Source organism: Lissotriton helveticus, chromosome 11 (assembly GCF_964261635.1).
Source record: "Lissotriton helveticus chromosome 11, aLisHel1.1, whole genome shotgun sequence".
In the NCBI taxonomy this organism is placed as follows: domain Eukaryota; kingdom Metazoa; phylum Chordata; class Amphibia; order Caudata; family Salamandridae; genus Lissotriton; species Lissotriton helveticus.
Genome location: NC_136072.1, coordinates 334,801,502 through 334,826,169, shown reverse-complemented (window position 1 = coordinate 334,826,169; position 24,668 = coordinate 334,801,502). Strand labels below are relative to the sequence as shown.

Sequence of the window (24,668 nt, the reverse complement as noted above, 5' to 3'; positions counted from 1 at the left end):
AGAAGACTCAAGAAGGCCAGTCAAAAAGGTGGTGCCAGTACTGCAAAAGTAAATCTCACTGGTTTAGTGAGTGCACCAAAAGAGGAGGACAAACTCCTGCCACTACAGCTCCTAAAGCAACTGCACCCCCTAGTACAGTCAGTAGTGGTAGTGTCACTCCCAAGGCATTAGTTGGGTTAACCTTGGGTACTGAGGGGTCTGACAACTTAGTTGGCACACTCACTCAGGCTGTCCTTGTCTGTACAGGGGATATGGATATGTCCCCTGAAATAAGTCCCAATACTTTGGGCAAATACAGGCAGACACCTTTGATTAATGGCAAAATGGCTCAGGCCTATAGGGACACTTGTGCCAGTGTCACCATGGTGACACCTAACTTTGTGGACCCTGGACAGATCATGCCAGGTACTGATTTCCTGGTGACCAATGCCAGCAATGTCACTACTAGTCATAGTGTGGCAATTGTGGCTTTCTCCTGGGGTGGAGTGAAGGGACAAAAGAAAGTTGTAGTCAGTTCAGACCTCCCAGTTGATTGTTTGTTGGGCAATGATTTGGAGTCATCACAATGGTCAGAAGTGGAGCAGAGGACTCACATGGAGATGTTAGGCTTGCCAGCACATGTGCTTGCTGTGACTAGGTCACAGGCCAGAAGATGCCCCACTGAACAGGTGCTGGATCCTGAAATTATGGACCAGACACCTCCCAAGAAGAAGAGCAGTAAGGGTAAGGCTTCGCCTTCCCCCTTGCCCCAGGTTGAGGATCAAGTCTCTGAGGAGGCTGATCTAGCAGAGCTGAGGGAAACTGAGCCTAAAGAGCTTGAACTTGATCAAGTTGAGTTTCTGGGCTCAGGGGGACCCTCCAGAGCAGACCTGGGGAAGGAACAGTTGAGCTGCCCTTCCCTTGAACCCCTCAGACAGCAGGCTGCTGCTGAGGCTGCAGGGAATGCCACAGGTGCCCACAGGGTATACTGGGAAGATGGACTCCTGTACTCTGAGTCAAGAGACCCCAAGCCTGGTGCAACCAGGAGGCTGGTCATCCCCTTGTCTCTGAGAGGTTTCCTTCTCACCTTGGCCCATGAGATTCCCCTTGCAGGTCATTTAGGTCAGACAAAGACTTGGGACAGGCTTGTCTCACACTTTCACTGGCCCCATATGAATGAGAATACCAAGGAGTTTTGTCGCTCATGTGTCACTTGCCAAGCCAGTGGTAAGTCAGGTGGCACAACAAAGGCCCCCCTCATACCACTACCTGTGGTGGGGGTTCCCTTTGAAAGAGTGGGGATTGACATTGTTGGTCCAATGGAACCCCAGACAGCATCAGGACACAAGTTTATACTGGTGGTGGTGGACCATGCCACCAGGTATCCTGAGGCTATTCCCCTTAGGACCACTACAGCCCCTGTAGTGGCAAGAGCCCTAGTTGGAGTGTTCTCCAGAGTGGGTTTCCCTAAGGAGGTCGTTTCTGACAGAGGTACAAACTTCATGTCAGGATATCTGACTGCCATGTGGAAAGAGTGTGGTGTGAACTACAAGTTCACCACACCCTATCATCCACAATGCAATGGGCTTGTTGAGAGATTCAACAGGACCCTGAAAGGGATGATTCATGGACTACCTGAACCTCTTAGGAGAAGATGGGATGTCCTGATCCCCTGCCTCCTGTTTGCTTACAGAGAGGTCCCACAGAAGGGGGTTGGCTACAGCCCTTTTGAGCTTCTGTATGGGCATCCTGTAAGAGGACCCCTGTGTTTGGTGAAGGAAGGATGGGAGAGACCTCTCAAAAAGCCTGCAACCAACATAGTGGACTATGTACTTGGTCTCCGCTCCAGGATGGCTGAGTATATGGAGAAGGCATCTAAAAACCTTGAGGCCAGCCAGGAACTTCAAAAAGCTTGGCATGACCAAAAGGCTGTACTGACTGTGTACCAGCCAGGACAGAAGGTGTGGGTGCTGGAGCCAGTGGCCCCAGCAGCTCTGAAAGACAAATGGTCTGGGCCCCACACCATCATTGAGCAAAAGGGAGAGGTTACCTACTTGGTGGACCTTGGAACTCCCAGGAGCCCTCTCAGAGTGCTCCATGTTAACAGGCTCAAAGCATATGTTGACAGGAAGGACATGAGCTTGCTCATGGCCACAGATGAGGGACAGGAGGAAGAGAGTGACCCTCTCCCAGACCTGCTCACTCAGAATCCTGATGATGGGTCAGTTGATGGTGTTGTCTTTTGTGGCAGCCTCACTGAACATCAGCAACAGGATTGCAGGCAAGTTCTGCAATCCTTTCGACATATGTTCTCTCTGACCCCCAGCCAAACTGATTGGTGTACCCATGATGTTGACACTGGAGACAGTCTGCCTGTCAAGAGTAAAATCTACAGACAGCCTGATCATGTTAGAGACTGCATAAAAACTGAAGTGCAGAAAATGTTGGAACTGGGAGTCATTGAGCCCTCAGATAGCCCTTGGGCTAGCCCAGTAGTTCTAGTGCCAAAGCCTCACACCCAGGGTGGTAAGAGAGAGATGAGGTTTTGCGTAGACTACAGAGGCCTCAATGCAGTCACTAAGACTGATGCCCACCCAATCCCAAGAGCAGATGAGCTTATAGATAGATTGGCTTCTGCCAACTTCTTAAGCACATTTGATTTGACAGCTGGGTATTGGCAAATCAGGTTAGCTGAGGAAGCCAAACCTAAGACAGCATTTTCTACCCCTGGAGGGCATTATCAATTTGTGGTAATGCCCTTTGGACTGAAAAATGCACCTGCCACCTTCCAAAGGTTGGTGAATCAAGTCCTCACTGGGCTGGATGACTTCTGTGCAGCTTATCTTGACGATATTGCTGTCTTTAGCTCCACCTGGGAGGATCACCTGGTCCACCTGAGGAAAGTGTTAGAGGCCCTGCAAAAGGCAGGCCTCACTATCAAGGCCACAAAGTGCCAGATAGGGCAGACACAGGTTGTATACCTGGGCCACCTTGTAGGTGGAGGCCAGGTTCAGCCACTGGAGAGTAAGATACAGGCCATCAAGGACTGGACTCCTCCAATCACCCAGACTCAGGTTCGAGCTTTCTTGGGCCTGACTGGGTACTATAGGAAGTTTGTCAGAAATTATGGGTCCATAGTGACCCCCCTTAATGACCTGACAAGCAAGAAGATGCCAAAGAAAGTTCAGTGGACAGCAAGCTGTCAGAAAGCATTCAATGACCTAAAGCAGGCCATGTGCACAGCACCTATCCTCAAGAGTCCAGATTACTCCAAGCCATTCATTGTCCAAACAGATGCTTCTGAGTTGGGTGTGGGAGCTGTTCTGTCTCAACTGAATTTTGATGGTAATGATCAGCCTATTGCTTTCATTAGTAGAAGGTTGACACCCAGAGAGAAAAATTGGTCAGCTATTGAGAGGGAGGCCTTTGCTGTGGTCTGGGCCCTGAAGAAGCTGAGGGCCTACTTGTTTGGCACTCACTTCACCATTCAGACAGACCATAAGCCCCTCTTGTGGCTAAATCAGATGAAGGGTGAAAACCCCAAACTGCTTAGGTGGTCCATTTCCCTACAGGGGATGGATTTTACAGTGGAGCATAGACCTGGGACTGATCACAGCAATGCTGATGGGCTCTCCAGGTATTTCCACTTAGAGCAAGAAGACTCACCTGGTCAAGGTTAGTTTATTGTCCCAAAGTTTGGGGGGGGGTCATGTAGGAGAGTAGGGTCTGCAATCCTATGATCACCCAGATTTTTTGCTTTTTGCTGCACTGGTTTACGACTTTCCCTGGCTGTGGGCCTGCTAATCAGACCCACAGCCTAGCTGTTCTCTCTATCCAAATTGTACCCAGGTACTGAATTGGCACTGGGCCCTCTCCAAGTCCCTGTACCCAGGGCTGAGGTGCACCCAGAAGTCTCCCAGGGGCTGAAGCATGTATTATGCCACCCCTGGATTGACTAACTAAAACTGACACAACTGGCTGCACGACAGCTGGGGCAAGGTGGTGTACTCACCCTTTGCTTTAGATATAGTATACCTATATCTAACCCTAAAATGGACACACAGATCTCCTATCAGTCACTCCTATGGCAGGCCTTAACAATCCTGAAGGCAGAGTGCTTGGAATCGTGTGAGATGGTGCTCTGGCATGAGCTGAGCCTGTCTGCGGCTTTCGGGATCTATCCCTTAGCCGTTTCCATGATATCGCATACCATATACTCTTAAGTGCATTATAATCCTCGCGGTTATGTGCCAACTCTGGTATCGCTTTATCAAAACATGTCGAGTAAGGTGTCATACGACTTGGAATACTAACCCCTCGCCAATTCTGGCGACGGGGTTAGCATTCCACCCTTCTAGAGGGACACGACATGCCTGTAACCTATAACCCGGTTAAACGTCAGACAGAGCCTTAGCATCCACAAAATGGATGCTGCCACCGAGACACAAGTCTGCCCTCCTGCTGCTGGGAGTCCTCCCAGAGCAGGAGATAAGGACAAAGGGTTTCCTGCCAGGGGCGGTGCCAGCACCGTCCCAGACAGGGTTTTGTGTATTGTAGGTAGGCAGGGCTTTAGAGGAAGGTGACTGCAAGTAGCACCCCGGTGCTCACTATGCATAGGCCGGCTTGAACCAGTTCCAGGGTCATTCCAGACCCTGTGCTGGGGAAAAGCCCGCCAAGGAAGTGGGTGTAACCACCCCCCTCCTAGTCCCACCCATAGGGCAGGACTTAGTCGCGTGCCAGCCCCTTTTTACAGGATAAAGGTAGAGACTGGCCCCCTTCCAAATCAGATCATCTTTGAATCCTGAAACTACTTTCTGCGAAAGGAACTCAAGACTTCTTCCTAAGATTTCTCCCTTGTGACTAAGGAGTAGTCACCCTGCATCCGCAGGCACCATCTAAGAACACTGCGGTCTGCTGTAAGTCCTTCCTCCGGAATCCGACTGCCCAGCTCAACGAGAACCGGCTTCCCTGGCACCTCTGACCTCTACCCACCTCTACAGCCCAGCTGAGAACCGTGGGTGCGACGAGACCTCAAGGGACCGGCCATCTGCAAGACTGCACGACTTCTTTCCAGCAAGCCCGCCGAGTATTCCACTGGTGAGTGCTTTGGGGTCCGAGAAGCCCCGACTCTGAGCAGCTCCAGCTCCGAAGTGCAGCCCCCCAGCATCTCCACGATCTGCGTGGGGCCCTTCTGCTTTCCGCTGCTCACCGCGTTGTTTGGCTACTAGCCCGTTGGCTTGTGGCCTTCCTGACGACGCCCGACGACATTTCTGCTGCTGGTCTGGTTGCTCCAGACTGGCCCTTGCTCCCTTTCCGAAGAGGAGCACCCCGGACCCTCCTGGTCCCCTCAAGACGCCATTTTGAGTCCACCGCGTGGGCTTGAATTAGCCAAGGCTTGTTGCCCAATCCTGGGTAACTTCGACGCCAACGACTTCATCCATCGTGGGACAGCTCGCACCTCCATCCTGGTCGCCGACAACGCCTCCTGGTCCGAGAGACTGCAGAGCCCAGCAGCGCCCACTCACCTGACTGCGGTGACTTCGCCCGGTGCCATCCTGGTGCCCACTTAATCACTGGCTAGTGATTCAAGAACTTGGTCCCCTCTGCTTTCAGGTTTTCTTCTTCCTTGATCCAGGCTTGGATCCATCGAACTTTCCTTCACTGGTCGCCTGCCAGCAACTTCTTCCTTCCAGGCTCCTGGTCCGGCAACGAGATCCCCGACGTCTTTTCAGACCTATGCAGCTGCAGCCCCTGGGCTAGGTAACTTCGGCACTTCGGTGTCCCAGCATAGCCTCACTACCCTAGGGTCAGGATCCACTGTCGTTTTCTTCCTACCAGGTCGGGTTCGCCCGTGAACACTAACTTTGTGAATTCTAGCTTCCATAGACTTTGTCCCGCATCCCGCGTGAGAGTGCACACTCTGCACCCGAGTTCCCTAGGCCTCCTGCTAGTACTCTAAAGGTTCAGTAGTCCAGTCCTAGCGATCCCAAAGCCTCTGAGAATCGTTACTTACCTGCTAGTAATTCGCATTCCACTTTTAGCGTATATGGTTTTTCGTGCCCCTCGGGCATTTGTGTAACGTGCTAACTTAAAAGTATTTTCGTAAGAGTTTTGTTGTGTGCTTAGCACCCCGTCCTCATAAAGAGTACAGGGTTGTTGTGATTCTAATAAATACATTGTTTATTTTCATAACACTTGTGTGGTGTCCTTTCACTGGGTGTTCAAGGGGTAATGTGATGGTAAAACAGCTGGCTTAACACGCCCTCTAGAGTCTTAGCCTTAGACTGCTCGTATCCATGCTACTAGGATAGCTGGTCTATAAGGTTGACTTACAACCAATCATCAATAAGGGTTGTTTGGACTGATATATAGTGATCACTAGAATAGTGAGCACTGCACATCAGGCCAACTTCTCACAACCGCCATCTTAGGTACGCTCGAATCCGTTAGTTTCGTTTTCGTTTTCGGGTCGGCCATTTTAGGTGTAGTCGATACCGTTTGTTTCAGTTTCGGTTTCGATACGGGCTGCGTAGCAAGTATGTCCGTGGCCGGGCCTGAAGGCGGGGCCGTGGCTTGCGGTACGGGGTCTTGGGTAAGGCCGGGTGGCGATCCCGTGACCCGAGCCTGATCCGCGTAACCTTCGGGGCATAGCTCATCCCCTGAGCTATCTTACGCGGCCCCATAAACTTCTTCGACGTCCCCTACCTCATCGACGTATTCAAGGCCTTGACCCACGACTCCGTCGTCGTCGTCTTCCGGATCCGCCTCGACCTCCGTCGCGGGCGGTGAGATTTGAAGATGATGGCTCAGGCCCTCTTCTTCTTGGTCGCCGAAGATGTTCTCTGGATCCGGGGCCGCTTGTCTGGCTTCAAGGCGCACCGCGCGCCGAAGCTTGAGCGTCTTCTTTGACCTGAATCTGGAGCAGGCCATACAGGTGTCCTCGTTATGGTCTGGCGAAAGGCATTTGTTACAGAGCGGGTGCACGTCGATATGTGGGTATTTGGACCCACAGAGGGGACAGTATTTAAACGGGCTCCGCTCCATGCTGAAAAGTTGCGGTCGTGTTGCGATGAGAAGGCCTCGATGTCCGAAGAGTGATACGACTCCGTAGATTCCGACTCAAAGAGACGGAAGAACTCGAGACCGTACGCAAACAATACCGACGTAATGAAAGTAAGGCCTTTTGGCCGTAAAAAAGCTAGTTTTCTCGGTTCCGACAGAGACGTCGAGACCGCATCCGAACCCAATGGCGGAAAAAAACAATCTGGGGATGGAGCCGATGCCCATGCGCACTGTAGTCCAGGGGAGGAGCCACCTATCTCAGGATACTTCGAAGACTCTTCCAGGACAACAATGTGCGATCATCCGGACCCAACACTAGGCGGCGATCTAATGCAAAAGATATGAATTTAGCAGCCCACATGCCTCGAACATCTATTTACAATAGGGGACTTGAACAAAGAAGGTTGATCAGGCAGCCTGAGAAAGGCTGAAAGGGCAAAAAGGTAGCCTTTGATAGTGCCCAGAGCAGAGCCCTGCTGGGCAAGAGAAAGAAGGAAGAGAAGAACCTCAGAAAGAGGGGCAGCAAGAGGATCCACAGCCTTTGCTGTGCACCATGCCACAAATCTGTTCCACCTGCAGGCGTATACCGACTTTGTGGAGGGACGCCTGGCTGCCAGAATGACGTTACAGACTTCAGGAGGCAAGTCAAATGGCCTCAACTGTCGCCGCTCAATCTCCAAGCATGGAGGTGGAGACTGGACAGGTTCGGGTGGAGGACCGTCCCCTGCTGCTGCGACAGAAGGTCCTCCTGAAGAGGCAGGCGAACCGGGGGATCGACTGACATATTGAGTAGCTCTGGATACCAGTACCTTCTCGCCCAGTCCGGAGCCACAAGGATGACTTGGGCCCGGTCGTGCTTGATCTTCTTCAGCACTCTGGGCAGAAGTGGTATAGGCGGAAAGGCGTACAACAGACCGCAACTCCACTCGCGACGAAAAGCGTAGTCGAGCAAATGCCGCCTTGGAAATTCCAAAGCGCAGAACCGATGTCATTGCGCGTTCTATTCGGTGGAGAATAGATCTAACCAAGGCTCTCCCCATTGCTGAAAGAGGCCTTGCGCCACGTCCGAGTTCAGACGCCATTCGTGATCCATCATGCACCGACGGCTGAGCTCGTCCGCCCTGGCGTTCAGAGAACCTGCCAGGTGTTGAGCCACCAGGGTCCCGCCCTGGCGTTCCAGCCAAAGGTGCAGAGCCTCCAGGCATAGGGTCCACGAACCCACCCCGCCCTGTTTGTTGCAGTACCACATGGCCGTGAACACCTGCACTACACTCCCCCGGACAGAGGGGAGGAATGCCTTCAGTGCTAGACGAATCGCCCGTAGCTCCAACAGGTTGATGTGGAGCCGGGCCTCCGCCGGAGACCAGAGGCCTCTGATCTCCTCCTCTCCCACGTGGCCTCCCCAGCCCTGGAGGGACGCGTCCGTCACAACTACGTGCTCCGGTTGGGGAAGGGAGAGGGATCTGCCGCTGACCCAATCGCGGTCCGTGAGCCACCGCTGCAGCTGTCTCGCAGTGCCCTCCGAGATCAGGACGTGGTCGGACAGGTTGCCCTGATGCTGGGCCCACTGAAACTTCAGGTCCCACTGCAGAGCCCGCATCCGCCACCTGGCGTGATGCACCAGAAGGATGCAGGAGGCCATCAGCCCCAGAAGACGCAGCGTCAACCTGACCGAGACCCGGGATAACGGCTGAAAGATGGGAATCAGAGCCTGAATATCCCGGACCCGCTGTTCGGGTGGATAAACCCGAAACTGCGCTGAGTCTAGAACCGCTCCGATGAAGAGGAGCTTCTGAGAGGGGCACAGGTGTGACTTTGGCACATTGATGGAGAACCCCAGCTGGTGCAGGAGATCTGCCGTAGTCTGGAGGTGGCTGACGACTGTCTGGGGCGAGCCCGCCTTCAACAGCCAGTCGTCGAGGTAGGGGAAGACTGAAACCCCTAACCTGCGCAGATGAGCTGCGACCACCGCCATCACCTTTGTGAACACCCGTGGGGCGCTGGTAAGGCCGAAGGGGAGCACGGTAAACTGAAAGTGCTCGTGGCCAACCGTGAACCGCAGGTAGCGCCGGTGGGCCGGCAGGACGGGGATGTGGAAATAAGCGTCCTGCAAGTCCAACGCTACCATCCAGTCTCCTGGGTCCAGGGCAGCTAAGACCTGAGCCAGTGTCAGCATCTTGAACTTCTCCTTTCGGAGGAAGCCGTTGACGTTCCGTAGATCCAAGATAGGGCGTAGGCCCTTTGCCCTTCTTGGGTATCAGAAAGTAGTGGGAGTAGCAACCACACCCTACTTCTGGCCCAGGAACGCGCTCGATGGCCCCCTTGGCCAAGAGGGCCGTAACTTCCTCCTGCAGAAGTCGCAAGTGATCCCCCGATACACGGTGGTTCTGCGGTGGCATGGCTGGAGGAGTCGCCTCGAAGGGGAGGGCGTAGCCCCTTCGGACGATTTGCAGCACCCACCTGTCCGAAGTGACAGTGCGCCAGTGGAGGTGGTGATGGCGAACCCTGCCCCCCACTGGCGTCACATGGGCCTGAAAGCACGGACTAGGAGGGTTTTGAGGTGGATGCTGCGGGGGAAGGTGTGGACTGACCTCGCCGTTGACCCCTACCGCCCGGACGGCGGTTCTCACGGCCGCCACCGCATTGGGTATTGCCCTGCGGAGCGTGGCTAGCGGCACGTGTGGGCGCACCCCTTCCGTGACCACGAAAGGAGTGATAAGCAGCCGATTGCTGGCGCGGGGCCTAGAGGCCCAAGGACTTGGCCGTAGCCCTGGAGTCCTTAAAGCGCTCGAGCGCATGGTCTGCTTTGTCGCCAAAGAGGCGACGGCCATCGAACGGCATGTCCATGAGTGTGTTCTGGACATCTGCCGAAAAGTTGGCCACCGTCGTTGCCATCGCTCTACCTAGCGAGTCGGTGGTATCCAGCCCACACCGGATGGAATACTTGGCTGCATCCCGGCCCTCCACAAGGGCCTGGCTGAGTTTGGCCCGTACCTCCAACGGACACTGGCAGCACTTCTGCGGCGTATCCCACAGAGAGTGGGTGTAACGGCCCAAGAGGCATGCGGTGTTTGAAGACCGCAGTCCCAAACTAAGGGAGGAGAATATTTTCTTTCCATAATTCTCATACCTCTTGGATTCCTGATCAGGTGGAGCTGACTGGAATGCGGTCTGGGAATTAGAGGCCTGGATGACCAGGCTCTCGGGGGTGGGGTGGGTGGACAGGAAACATGGGTCGCCCAGGGCTGGGCGGTGGCGTCTGGCCACGTTCCTATCTACGGGCGAACCCGTAGCGGGCTTGGACCAAGTGCCCAGAAGAACGTCGGTCAAGGCCTCATTAAAAGGCAGCAGAGGCTCGGCCGAGCTTGACTGCGGTTTAAGGACCTCAGTGGGGAGATTAGTCCTCACGGCCGCGACGGGGAGCTCAAGGCCCAAGGCCTTGGCAGCCCTCATCAGCACCACACTGTAGGTTGCCCCCTCCTCCGAAGCCAAGGTGGGGGGGGGGGGGGGGGGGGGAGGGGGGGGGGGAGACAAAACCAGTGTCTGGAGAGGTGTCCAGGCCACTGGCCTCCCCAAGGTCTCCTGCCCAGTCCTCATGAGACTGACACTCCCTGGTCAGAGGGTCCTCAGACCCCTCCCAGTCCTCTTCATCACCCACCTCCTGAAACTCAGGGTTTTCAACTAATGGGGCCTGTTCATAGAAGTGGAACTCTCCAAACGACGTCTTGAGCGGCGCCCATCGGGTCCGTCCCGACGCCGGAACAGGAGCGAAGGTGGAACCGGGGACGGCGCCGCCCGAGGACGGCGCCGGAGGCGACACCTGAGGGTCCGACGCTGGGGAGGTCGTAAGGTCCACCGGCGACGAACCAGATCCCGAAGGAGGTCCAGTGGCGTCCTGCGGCGCCAGGCCCGAAGGCGCCGGCGGCGTCGGGATAGCGGGAACCTGCGGCGCCGGGCCCGAAGGCGTCGGCGGCGTCGGGGCCACAGCACCCGACTGCGCCGGGGCCGAAGCCCCCGACCCGCTAGAGGCCCCAGACGGGTCCGCGGGGCCCGAAGGCGCCGCGGAGCCCGTCGGAGGAGAGGTTCCTCATGGCCATGAGGAAGCGCTCGATCTCCTCCGGCGCCGCGTTTAGCCCAGGGACCGGAGGGTATGGGGCTGGACGCGGCGCCTGCGACTCTGACGGAGCCGCGTGGGCGGTGTCGCCCGAATCCCCGGCCGCATCGCGCGCGCGTCGGGGGGAGTCCGAAGAGCGATGACACAGCTTGAACTTCTTGTGCCTCTTACCGGACGACGACTTCGACCCGGAGGAGTGCGGCCTACTCCCGAAGCTGTGGTGGCTCCGAGCCCGCGACCTGTCCCTCGACCTCCCATGGGACCGAGACCTCTCGCGGTGCGGGACCGACTGCCGGAGTTCGAGTCGCCTGCGGGACAGCTCCCGCCTGGCTTTCAAAGAGAGGGCCCGACAGTCGGAGCAGGCCTTGTCGTCGTGATCCACGCCTAGACAAGTCAAACACCGGCGGTGAGGATCCGTGACCGACATCAGGCGGTCGCAATCCTCGCAGGGCTTGAAACCAGGCATCCCTACGGCACCGATCGGAGTCGAAAGACTTCGAGAAATGATCAAAAGCGATCAAAAAAGTTCGTCAAAAAATGACTAGGGTTACTGCTTTTTCCAGATCTGTGCTTGCTGGCGCGGAAAAAAGAAGAACTGACGTCAGCACGCGTAGGCGGCGTCTAAGTACTCAGACGGCATCATGACGGCGCCCACGACGCCGACGACGGACGCGGAGCCGCAGACGACGCCTACCGACGCGCAAGGGTACTGCTACGCAAAAGTTTCCGGATCCAGTCTGACGCCTGGGGATATTCTAAGGTAAGGAATCTAATACTAACATGTCTCTTTCAGATATGTGCCTTTTCTTTTTTTTTATAAAAATAATTTTTTATTGAATATGGACATGTGCCTTTGAAGTTTCGTAAAATGAAAACGGATAAATAACCAACATCAGCTAGAATCGGTTAGCTTTAATTAGACACGTAGATTTAGCTATAATTATGTGGATGAGGCACTTGTGAATGTGTCCAGAGATTTAATTCAGTGTTTATAAATTAATGACTTACAGCCTTATTCATCAACGGGCCGTTTTGCGAGCCCCTAATAGCGATTCATAGCGAATCGCTATTAAGGACTCGCAAAACGGTATTCATGTAGGAATTGCTAAATAAATAGCGATTCCTACACATTCCTTATTTGCGAGTAGCAAATTGCTAATCGCAAATAAGGAATAACTCCCCATTCATTCCTATGGGCCAAAAGGCCCATAGGAATGAATGGGGAGTATTCCTTATTTGCGATTAGCAATTTGCTACTCGCAAATAAGATAGCGATTGAAAGGGTGCCAGGGGTGTCCATAGGACACCCTGTAGCACCCCTGAAATACAAATTGAAACAGGTGTTGCGCACACACATGTCCAAGGGACATGTGTGTGTGCAACATGCAACTTAGAAAAATGCTTTTAAAAGCATTTTTCTAAGTTTTTGCTATTTACCGAGAGGTCTGACCTCTCGGTAAATAGCGGCCCAAAATTGCATTTTCGCAATTTTTAAATGCTTCATGAATTGCATTTAGGGAATCTCAAATAGAGATTCCTTAAATGTAATTCCTCGCAAATTAGCGAATTAGCAATTACCGATTTTTGCATTTGGGATGATGAATCCCAAATGCAAAAATTGCGCTCGCAAAGGGCCAGATTCTGAGAATCTGGCCCTTTGCGAGCACTATTACGCTTGATGAATCAGGCTGTATGTGCATGACAGAATGATTATTCCTCCGAGTGATGTTGCAAAAGTAAACTAATAAAATTGGTATTTCATACAAATACATATTATAGGCTTAATTTTACATTTACGGAACATTTAAAACTTTATGAAATAGTAGCAAGAACTTTAAGGTATCCTACTATTACCAAGACCGTTGGCAACAGAAAAAATATCCTATAGGGTGCCAAAAGAAGCTGAAAAAAGGGAAGGCAGGAGACAGACAAAACTGAATAAACCATCTTGATTACCTGCTCTTTCTGGACAGCCAGGATACGGTTCCTGGCAGCTTCGCAGTTCTCTTTCTTGCCTGTGATTACGATCATCTCAGAGTTGCTGTTCTCTGCCGGGAGATCAATCTTGGTGTTACATTCTTCACGGATCTGAAATAGACATTTTAAGATGAGAAGACAAAATGCAATCATGTGACTGGTCAAAATCCAGACTAATCAAGGCAATTAAAGAGCTGCAAGTAGACAAAGGCCTACAACAAGTGGGAAAGACAGTATTTATAACCTCAAACTGGGAGTACTGGAATACTGGGCAGGGAAATGCACATCATGGTAAAACACTAATAACAATTTCCTTGTGCAACAGTGCACAATTTTGCATCTCAGACAGAATAGTGGGCATATCCCTGCCATCTAGTTGTGGTATCCGAGCACTGTATGAATGGCTTCGCGATTTAATGTTTTCCTACTAGGGCTTTGCACCAGGGCACCCCAGTTCCAGGATATTTTCCCACTCTACTAAACAAATTCTTCCTGTGCATTTGTATAAAATATGTGCACATTAAAATAAACTGCACTATATATGACATTTATAAACTTAAAATAAAGCCTTTGACCTAGTCAACAGTCAAAAGCTGCATCTTTAAATCAGCCATAGACCTGCTTGGGTAAACTATGGTCTGTTATGAACATGTAGCAACAGCTTCCTAAAGCCATCAGGAGCTCGTCAGGGGTGTGGATGAGCTCCTCTTTTAGTCTGTATTTATAAGAGGTTAACTACTTCAAGAGGTGGCTAAACAATGATACCACAAAGTTATGGAAAAAACCTCGCCCTCCTGTTTGGAAACACGGTTTACTTTATCAAACATAGTAATGAAAAGGTGTGAGAAGTTGGCCTGATGTGCAGTGCTCACTATTCTAGTGATCACTATATATCAGTCCAAACAACCCTTATTGATGATTGGTTGTAAGTCAACCTTATAGACCAGCTATCCTAGTAGCATGGATACGAGCAGTCTAAGGCTAAGACTCTAGAGGGCGTGTTAAGCCAGCTGTTTTACCATCACATTACCCCTTGAACACCCAGTGAAAGGACACCACACAAGTGTTATGAAAATAAACAGTGTATTTATTAGAATCACAACAACCCTGTACTCTTTATGAGGACAGGGTGCTAGGCACACAACAAAACTCTTACGAAAATACTTAAGTTAGCACGTTATACACAAATGCCCGAGGGGCACGAAAAACCATATACTTTAAAAGTGGAATGCGAATTACTAGCAGGTAAGTAACAGTTCTAATAGGCTTTGGAATCGCTAGGACTGGACTAGGGAATCGTTAGATTACTACTAGGAGACCCAGGGGACTCGGGTGCAGAGTGTGCACTCTCACGCGGTGTGAGAAGTTGGCCTGATGTGCAGTGCTCACTATTCTAGTGATCACTATATATCAGTCCAAACAACCCTTATTGATGATTGGTTGTAAGTCAACCTTATAGACCAGCTATCCTAGTAGCATGGATACGAGCAGTCTAAGGCTAAGACTCTAGAGGGCGTGTTAAGCCAGCTGTTTTACCATCACATTACCCCTTGAACACCCAGTGAAAGGACACCACACAAGTTGTTATGAAAATAAACAGTGTATTTATTTATAACAAGACTACCCTGGCTCTTTATGAGACAGGGAGCTAAGCACACAACAAAACTCTTACGAAAATACTTTTAAGTTAGCACGTTACACAAATGCCCGAGGGGCACGAAAAACCATATACGCTAAAAGTGGAATGCGAATTACTAGCAGGTAAGTAACAGTTCTAATAGGCTTTGGAATCGCTAGGACTGGACTAGGGAATCGTTAGATTACTACTAGGAGGCCCAGGGGACTCGGGTGCAGAGTGTGCACTCTCACGCGGGATGCGGGACAAAGTCTATGGAAGCTAGAATTCACAAAGTTAGTGTTCACGGGCGAACCCGACCTGGTAGGGAGAAAACGACAGTGGATCCTGACCCTTGGATAGTGAGGCTATGCTGGGACACCGGAGTGCCGAAGTTACCTAGCCCAGGGGCTGCAGCTGCATAGGTCTGAAAAGACGTCGGGGATCTCGTTGCCGGACCAGGAGCCTGGAAGGAAGAAGTTGCTGGCAGGCGACCAGTGAAGAAAAGTTCGATGGATCCAAGCCTGGATCAAGGAAGAAGAAACCTGAAAGCAGAGGGGACCAAGTTCTTGAATCACTAGCCAGTGATTAAGTGGGCACCAGGATGGCACCGGGCGAAGTCACCGCAGTCAGGTGAGTGGGCGCTGCTGGGCTCTGCAGTCTCTCGGACCAGGAGGCGATGTCGGCGACCAGGATGGAGGTGCGAGCTGTCCCACGATGGATGAAGTCGTTGGCGTCGAAGTTACCCAGGATTGGGCAACAAGCCTTGGCTAATTCAAGCCCACGCGGTGGACTCAAAATGGCGTCTTGAGTGGACCAGGAGGGTCCGGGGTGCTCCTCTTCTGGAGGGGAGCAAGGGCCAGTCTGGAGCAACCAGACCAGCAGCAGAAATGTCGTCGGGCGTCGTCAGGAAGGCCACAAGCCAACGGGCTAGTAGCCAAACAACGCGGTGAGCAGCGGAAAGCAGAAGGGCCCCACGCAGATCGTGGAGATGCTGGGGGGCTGCACTTCGGAGCTGGAGCTGCTCAGAGTCGGGGCTTCTCGGACCCCAAAGCACTCACCAGTAGATTACTCGGCGGGCTTGCTGGAAAGAAGTCGTGCAGTCTTGCAGATGGCCGGTCCCTTGAGGTCTCGTCGCACCCACGGTTCTCAGCTGGGCTGTAGAGGTGGGTAGAGGTCAGAGGTGCCAGGGAAGCCGGTTCTCGTCGAGCTGGGCAGTCGGATTCCGGAGGAAGGACTTACAGCAGACCGCAGTGTTCTTAAGATGGTGCCTGCGGATGCAGGGTGACTACTCCTTAGTCACAAGGGAGAAATCTTAGGAAGAAGTCTTGAGTTCCTTTCGCAGAAAGTAATTTCAGGATTCAAAGATGATCTGATTTGGAAGGGGGCCAGTCTCTACCTTTATCCTGTAAAAAGGGGCTGGCACGCGACTAAGTCCTGCCCTATGGGTGGGACTAGGAGGGGGGTGGTTACACCCACTTCCTTGGCGGGCTTTTCCCCAGCACAGGGTCTGGAGTGACCCTGGAACTGGTTCCAGCCAGCCTATGCACAGTGAGCACCGGGGTGCCACGTGCAGTCACCTTCCTCTAAAGCCCTGCCTACCTACAATACACAAAACCCTGTCTGGGACGGTGCTGGCACCGCCCCTGGCAGGAAACCCTTTGTCCTTATCTCCTGCTCTGGGAGGACTCCCAGCAGCAGGAGGGCAGACTTGTGTCTCGGTGGCAGCATCCATTTTGTGGATGCTAAGGCTCTGTCTGACTTTTAACCGGGTTATAGGTTACAGGCATGTCGTGTCCCTCTAGAAGGGTGGAATGCTAACCCCGTCGCCAGAATTGGCGAGGGGTTAGTATTCCAATTCGTATGACACCTTACTCGACATGTTTTGATAAAGCGATACCAGAGTTGGCACATAACCGCGAGGATTATAATGCACTTAAGAGTATATGGTATGCGATATCATGGAAACGGCTAAGGGATGGATCCCGAAAGCCGCAGACAGGCTCAGCTCGTGCCAGAGCACCATCTCACACGATTCCAAGCACTCTGCCTTCAGGATTGTTAAGGCCTGCCATAGGAGTGACTGATAGGAGATCTGTGTGTCCATTTTAGGGTTAGATATAGGTATACTATATCTAAAGCAAAGGGTGAGTACACCACCTTGCCCCAGCTGTCGTGCAGCCAGTTGTGTCAGATTTGGATGGCCATCCAGGGGTGGCATAATACATGCTGCAGCCCCTGGTAGGCCCTGGGTACACCTAGGCCCTGGGTACCTAAGGTACACAGTACAGGGACTGATAAGGTGACTCAGTATCCAATTTAGATATGTACCTAAGGTACATGGAATCCATTTTACAGAGAGAGCAGTGGGCCTGAGGTCCTGAACAGCAGGGCCTCAGGGCAACTAAGTCAGAAAACCAGCAAAACACCAGGCAAAAAGTTGGGGGCAACCATAGTCAGGGGTCAACCTTCCTACAAAAGGACTAGCTCATAAACGTGCCAAAAACAAATGCTATACTAATGAAGCTAAAGACTATTTATTAGCCAGCCCACTAGTACAACCTACATAGTATACAGACAAAATGTTATTTATGGCTTGGAAATTTGGTGTTTTGAGGATCAGGGGATTACCGATAGTTATATTTAATTAAGATGTTTACTTTCCATGGGTAGCAGAAACCCTCTGGTTCCTTTACATCTGAAAGCTAAACATCAATTTGATTTCTGATGTTGTAGCTGTTTGATCATTTCTGTAGTGGGCAAGGTCAAATTGGAATCCATGGGCTAAAGTGCACCTTGGATCTGTTTCAGAGGTACCATTGTACGAAAGAGCTGCAGCAAGTCGCTTTATATCACATGTAAGAAATACCCTCACACATCTGGCTAATGGTACCTTTTTGAATAACCCTGCCATTATTAATGCTCGCACAGAATTAAGCAACAAGAAGAAATGCCAATACCGATTCCTTATTCAAAACTACAATTTCTCAAAAATGCATAGACCACAAGACAATGCATCTGAATGCTCATTAGTAGCTATTCATTCAAATGTACTTATTTATAAATCTCCAGAAATGTAATCCTTTTTATATCAAATTCTGTACAAACAATGGGAATGGACACAAGGGATAGTTAAGAAAATTCACACATATACATTAATTCTCACAAACTCACTCATTTCACAACACACCTGACACATTCAACCTACTAGGTGCTAAAACAAACGGAGATTCAATACACCACTTGAATAGCACCAGGACTGCCAACACGTACTATTTACACCATTGTTTTTTCTTAAATACACCCTATACAACTCCGTTCAACTGTACAATTATTCAAAATAAATCAAGACGGTTAGGTGTAGCACTGCCACAATAAATTAACACAAGGACAAATTGGCAGCACCGATTGGCAAGTGCTAAAGTGCACCTTGGATCTGTTTCAGAGGTACCATTGTACAAAAGAGCTGCAGCAAGTCGCTTTATATCACATGTAAGAAATACCCTCACACATCTGGCTAATGGTACCTTTTTGAATAACCCTGCCATTATTAATGCGCGCACATAATTAAGGCATACTGCCAACAGAAGCTAAGAACATAAATACATGTGATTAGTTCAACAAATTGGGTTCTTTTTCCTTACATTGTTTTACAGAAGACCGACCGTCAGGCGGGTAAACGGGACTCACTAATGGTGTAGTGGTGTCCATCAGACGTAGATTCTTCTACGGGGGCCGGGTAGGCTCATAACACAAAGGCCACCTGGTAACGTATGATGAACAATAACATTTTCTAAATGTGGAGACGTTTCTCGCTCAAACCTCTTCATTCTCAATGATTGAATTTTTAATTTTTAAAAATACCCTAACCAAGACACATTGGGTACAATGTATGTGTGTGTATGTTTGTTGCCCTATTTAACTACAGGTACAATAAAGGGAAAATCCAGTAGTGCAAGATTCACGCTGACCCTGAAAAACCCTGAAGAAATCACCGGTAAAGTTTAGAGAGGTGATGAAACATGTTGGTTGTTGTTTTTAATAGAGTGAGCAAACAGCACCGAATAAAGGTGTAGTTGCCAGTTTAGCTCAGCTCTTTATAACACAGTGGTGGTATAGAACTTGAATTTCCGGGGTTCTATCACACCTCCACAGGGTCATTTAGCATATGTTAAACACTTTGGTTTCACTGCACATTTTTATCCCCTTTTCTTTCATGGTTGACAGTAGCTGATGATGATAAGTGGGGATCCAGGCGAGTACCAGCCTGTCAGATCCTCCCCTGGGTGTTGCTCAGGATATCGTCGAAATACCTGCGCCAGATGGAGAGGTTTTCTCTGTATGGATTTTGAGCTTTATCTCCTTGATACCACATGGACCAGGGAGCAATTGTCTACTGTGTTGTGCTTTGGGTATGTGTCTTCTGCGGTGGTTCAGAGTCTCCTCTTCGTTGACCCCTTTGGGTTGATGGGGGTGTGTGGCGCGGGGCCTCCAAGGTGGTGCACTGCCTTTCTGCCCACATGGTCTACCAGCGGTCCCCGCTGTCTCACTGCGAGCGGCTTCTGAGAGTGGTATGCCCGCCTTTCTGGCTTCCGCGGTGTACCTCCGGTGTGTGGGTCTGTTTACGACAATGTTTAGAGGGGCCCATTACCTTTTCCCTGACAATGTCTTTCCCTTACTTCCAAGGAACCAACCACTTTGGTGCCACGCTTTACAGAGAAGACCGGAGACGCCCATGTCAGTCTTAGTAGGGTGAGACATCCGAAAAATGGGTGACACTTTTTGTTGTTCACAATTGAGTCATTGTATTATTCACAATTGAGGCATAGTAATCCATAGTCGCACTGATTGCCACTGCTTATGTCTCCCTTTGATTTTATTAGATTGTTTAATACAATCACTGTGTACTTTGAACCTCATGGTACAGGATGGGTAACCCCACGCTCCTTACCCACTGGTCATAAACACTGTAAACGAGCTGTGGCGACCTGCAATAACTATAGAGCCTATTGAGGGCTAACTCGTTTCCCCTTATGTCGCCCTTTCTTAGGTCCCACTTAGACTGAGCAGGACCATCTGGCCTGCAGTCCAATTTCTAGAGGAAGGTAGTATTTCCCCTTCCTGTTTGTGTAGCACTTTATTTTATATTGTAGGTCCTGATGAATTGCTCAAAGCATGAAACATGTCCATGTCTACCTTTAGGTAAGATAGACACTACTGGATCTTTGCACCAGCGTGTGCTGTCGCCTCACTGTTTTTAATAAGGTGGTGTACCACACCAATAAATATTGCAGTGGATTCACTAACTTTTTTAATCTTCACCACTCTCACTCACGTCTACACTTTTCCTGCAGCCCTCATACCCACATGCACCAACTGGCAGGAACAAAAGATCTTCGATAAAGAGCCCCTTTATGGGTGCCTGTCAGACATTGCAGCGCCAGTCTGACGAGGAGCAAAACCCATATGATGAAGCATGACACCTAGCTTGCTGGGTGTGTGAGGGTTTCAGTTCCGAAAGGGGAATTTCCCCCCCTTTTTCTGATCTCCCTGCATGCTGCCTTTTTCCGCTTGGTTATGCCGTTTTAGTACCTCCTCCTGGGGAACAGTGTATTCCTTATGTTAGTTGTTATGGTTCAAGGGCATATACACTGGACCCCGTAAAATATTGCCCTTCTAACTCCCTCCTTTGTTGATACATGTGAGCTGTAGATCACATGATTTGAATAGACTATACAGCAGTATTCTCCCAAACCGGTGGATAACCTGTAGATTTAGCATTCGTTTGAAAAAGTGTTCAAAGAACTGCCTGGCCTGCATCAGCTTGTTGTCTGGCTAACACATCTACACAATAGAGTTTTGTAAATGTGTGTGGTGTCGACCATGTTGTAGCCTTACAGATGTCAGCTACGGAGATCTTTTCTAAGAAAGCATTAGAAGCCCCTAGTTTGCGGGTCAAATGCACTCTAGGGGGAATTGGTAAAGTCCTCTTTGCTTTTGCATAGCATGTTTGAATACATTTAACTTTCCACCGAGCAATACCGGATTTAGAAATGGGATTGCATTTGTGTGGTGGAGCAAAAGCTCCTGCAGGGTTTTTTTTTTTTTACCCCCTCTCCTCCATGATGTAATAGCAATGAGGAAAGAAACTTTCCAAGTGAGAAATTCCAGTTCATATTTATGCAATGGTTCAGAAGGTGGACCCATTAGTCTGGTGAGGACAATATTAAGATTCCACACTAGGGCAGGTGGAAGTCTTGGTGGAATGAGTCTTTTAAGTCCAGACATAAAACCCTTGATAACAGGCACTCTGAAAAAAAGGCAGATGTCTATTCTGAAGGTATGCAGCTATTGCAGTGAGATGTAAGCGTATAGATTTATATGCTACATTTGAGTGCTGCAAATGCAGTAAATAACAAATGATACTTTAAACTGAAGCATCCAGTGGATTAATGTGGTTATTACAATAAATAAACTGCTTCCATTTAGCAGCATAGCAAGTTCTTGTAGTAGGTCTCCTGGCTTCTCTAATGATATTCATACAGTCTGGTGGAAGATTCAGATAACCAAACTCTGATTTCAGGTGCCAGATCGCAAGGTTGAGAGGTTTGGGATCTGGATGTCTTATCTCTCCATGGCTCTGTGTGAGGAGACTGGGTGTGAGATGTAGTGTTTGATAAAGAACTACTGAGAGTTCCAACAGGGTAGTGAACCAGGGTTGATGGGCCCAAATGGGAGATACCAGGATTAGTGCGAGGGATGTTTGTCTGAGCTTCCGAACCACTAGTGGAATGAGTGAGAGAAGCAGAAAAGCATAGGCAAATTTTCCTGACCAGTTTATCCACAGAGCACTGCCTTTGGATAATGGGTGTGGATACCCGGAGGCGAAGTATGGGCATTTTGCGTTGTAGTGTGTGGCAAACAGATGTCTGGGGAAACCCCACATCTGGAAGAACTGGAGAAGAACTGGAGAAGAACTGGAGGGTGAAGTTCCCACTCGTGGATCTGTTGTGTTTGTCTGCTGAGTAGATCTGCGATCTGGTTGTTCACTCCTGGTAGGTGTTCCGCTCGGAGATGAATCTTGCGTTAAATGGCTTGTGCATGGTATGACAGTTGGAGAGAGTGCCTCCCCTATTTCTGTGTGTAATAAATGGTCATCGTGTTGTCTGTGCGTATTAGGACAACTTTGCCTACAAGGGGAGTCTGGAAGGCTTTGAGCGCTAGAAAGACTGCCTGCAACTCTAGATGGTTTATGTGGAGTTGCTTTTGCTTTTGATACCACAATCCCTGAATTGTGTGAGTGTGGAGATGAGCTCCACAACCATTGAACAATGCATTTGCTGTTAGCACAGTCTGTGGAACTGGGTCGATGAAGGGCGACCCTGTAGAAAGATTCTGTGGATTCCACCACTGCAGAGAGATGAGTGCGGCCATCCACCAACACTAGATCTACCAATTGACCCCGAGATTGATTCCACGGACGTGCTAAACATTCCTGAAGGGGACCCATTTGAAGTCTTGCATAGGGAGCTATCATGATGCAAGATGCCATCATTCCCAGTAGCTGCATGAATATCCGTGCTGGTAATGAGCGGTAGGGCTGAAACTTGGAAATTAGAGCCTGAATATTGTGGATTCTGACTGGGTTGAGACAGGCTATAGCTTTTTGTGCATCTAGAGTGGCTCCTTAGTACGTTTGTGTATTGGAGGGTTGGATAGGGGACTTTAACAGATTTACTATTAAGCCAGGTCGTGCATTAAGTGTACTGTTCTGTGAGTGTGCTGTAGACACTTTGTTAGAGTACTGGCTTTGATGAACCAGTCGTCCAAGTATGGAAAGACGTAAATATGTTGTCTTCGCAGATATCCTGCGACTACTGCCAGGCATTTGGAGAATACGTTGGGAGCAGTGGGGGCTCCGAATAGGAGTGCTTTGAACTGATAATGTTGTCCCCCTACCACAAACCCGAGGTATTTGCGATGAGCGGGATCTCTTGGAATATGGAAGTAGGCGTCCTTTAAGTCCAAAGTAGACAGATTGTCGCCTTAGTGAAGGAGTGGGAGCACTTGTTAGAGTGTTACCATGTGAAAAAGGTCCGACTGAATATAGAGGTTTACGTCTCTGGGGTCTAATATAGGCCTGAGAGATTTGTCCTTTTTGGGTATGAAAAAGTATAGGGAGCATACCCAGAGTCCTTGATATTGTAATGGGATGGGCCCAATAGCGCTTTTTTGCAGTAGAGTGTACTTGTTTGAAAAACTCCAGATGTTCTGGTGACATTTTGTATGTCTGCAGAGGATGTGATGTGATGTGAAAGGCATTTGTAAAGCGCAGCATACACTATACAGTTTCTTGGCGCTAGAACATAAGGACAATAGGCAGCTGCCTAAGGGGGGCAGGGGGAGAGAAGTCGTAACAGGGGAGGAAGAGCAGGTTAATTGTAGGCAGTACGAAACAGGTGGGTCTTAAGGAGAGATCTAAAATGGGTATAAGGCGAAGCCAGACTTAAGTCTCCTGGGAGGGCATTCCAGAAAGATGGAGCGAGGAATGAAAATCTTAAGCCTCCCCATTTCTTACGCTTGACTCTGGGGACTTTGAGTAGAGCCAGGTGAGCCGAGCGGAGATTACGAGAGGGAATGTAGGGGCGGATGAGAGAGGAGATGAAAGTAGGGCCGAGGCCGGCCAAAGCTTTGAAGACAAGGCAGCCAAACTTGAATTTGCAGCTTTCAGAGACAGGGAGCCAGTGCAGGGATTTTAGTAGAGGACGGACGTGGTGGTGCCTCGGTTGATGGAAGATGAGGCGTGCCGCCTGGTTCTGGACAAGCTGTAAATGTTTAAGTTAGTAATCAGGGACGCCAACGTACAGGGAGTTGGCGTAGTCAATTCTAGAGACGACTAACGCCAAGAGGGCCAGGGTAAGAGCTTCGGTGGTGAGGAAGCGCGCAATTTTCCGAATTTTTCGCAATTGGAAAAAGCAGGAAGAAACAGTGGCATTTATCTGGGGTTTCATCGAGAGGTCTTTGCTGATGATGATCCCCAAACTTTTGACGGAGTTGGCTGGGCTGGGAGGCAAGCCTAAACTGGCGGGCCAGAAGTTGGAAGTCCAAGGATTGGAGGGCCCTCTGACAAGAACCAGTTCGGTCTTGTCGGGGTTGAGCTTCAGATGGTTTGCTCCCATCCAGTCGCTGATATGACAGAGGGTGGCTTGAAAGTCAGAGACTGACTGAGCCGAGGAGTTGATGTTAAAGACTAGCTGGATGTCATCCGCGTAATTAAACGCGGTGACATTCCTGTCGCGGAGGGATCTGATCAGAGGAGTGAGGTATAAGTTAAAAAGGAGCGGGGACAGAGAAGAACCCTGCGGTACGCCGCAGGTCAGCCCCACCTTGTCCGCGGAGAACTGGGAAGTCGGACCGCTTGCTGGCGTCTGGTAAGAAACGAGCGGACCGAATCCAGGGCAGTGCCTCCGATCCCAGCCTGTCTGACACGGTCGACAAGGATGGCATGGTCGACCGTGTCAAAGGCGGCCAACAGATCCAGGAGCACTAGGGCCTGGCTGATGTTAGAATCGGCCCCCCTACGCAGTTCTTCCATGACAGAGAGTATGACCATCTCTGTAGAGTGGGCGGGTCTGAACCCGGCCTGTTGAGAGTCCAGAAAATGAGACTGCTCAACAAACGAGCTCAAGATGTTGGTAACGTGCGACTCGAGCACCTCACTGAGGTAGGGAAGGAGGGAGATGGGACGAAAATTGCACATGATCGTAGGGTCGGCTTTGGGCTTCTTCAAGATAGGTACTACCTCGGCTGCCTTAAAGGTGCTAGGAACTAGGCCAAGAGTGAGGGAGTTGTTCAGGAGTGCCAGTGGAGGGGCTGGGCAGGCGGTGAAGACTTCACGAAGGATCTTGGGGGGGCAACAAT

At 50.4% G+C, this 24,668-nt stretch overlaps 1 protein-coding gene across 4 annotated transcripts in view; it reads right to left on the bottom strand.

The window, feature by feature from the left end:
• HDLBP (high density lipoprotein binding protein) overlaps window positions 1–24,668 on the bottom strand; it is a 1,657,332-nt gene that overhangs the window by 779,594 nt on the left and 853,070 nt on the right. For all 4 annotated transcript variants that reach the window (XM_078665718.1, XM_078665720.1, XM_078665719.1 and 1 more), the window contains exon 16: window positions 13,112–13,243. In XM_078665718.1, the coding sequence (XP_078521844.1) occupies window positions 13,112–13,243 (132 nt within the window). The remainder of the gene's footprint in view (window positions 1–13,111; window positions 13,244–24,668) is intronic.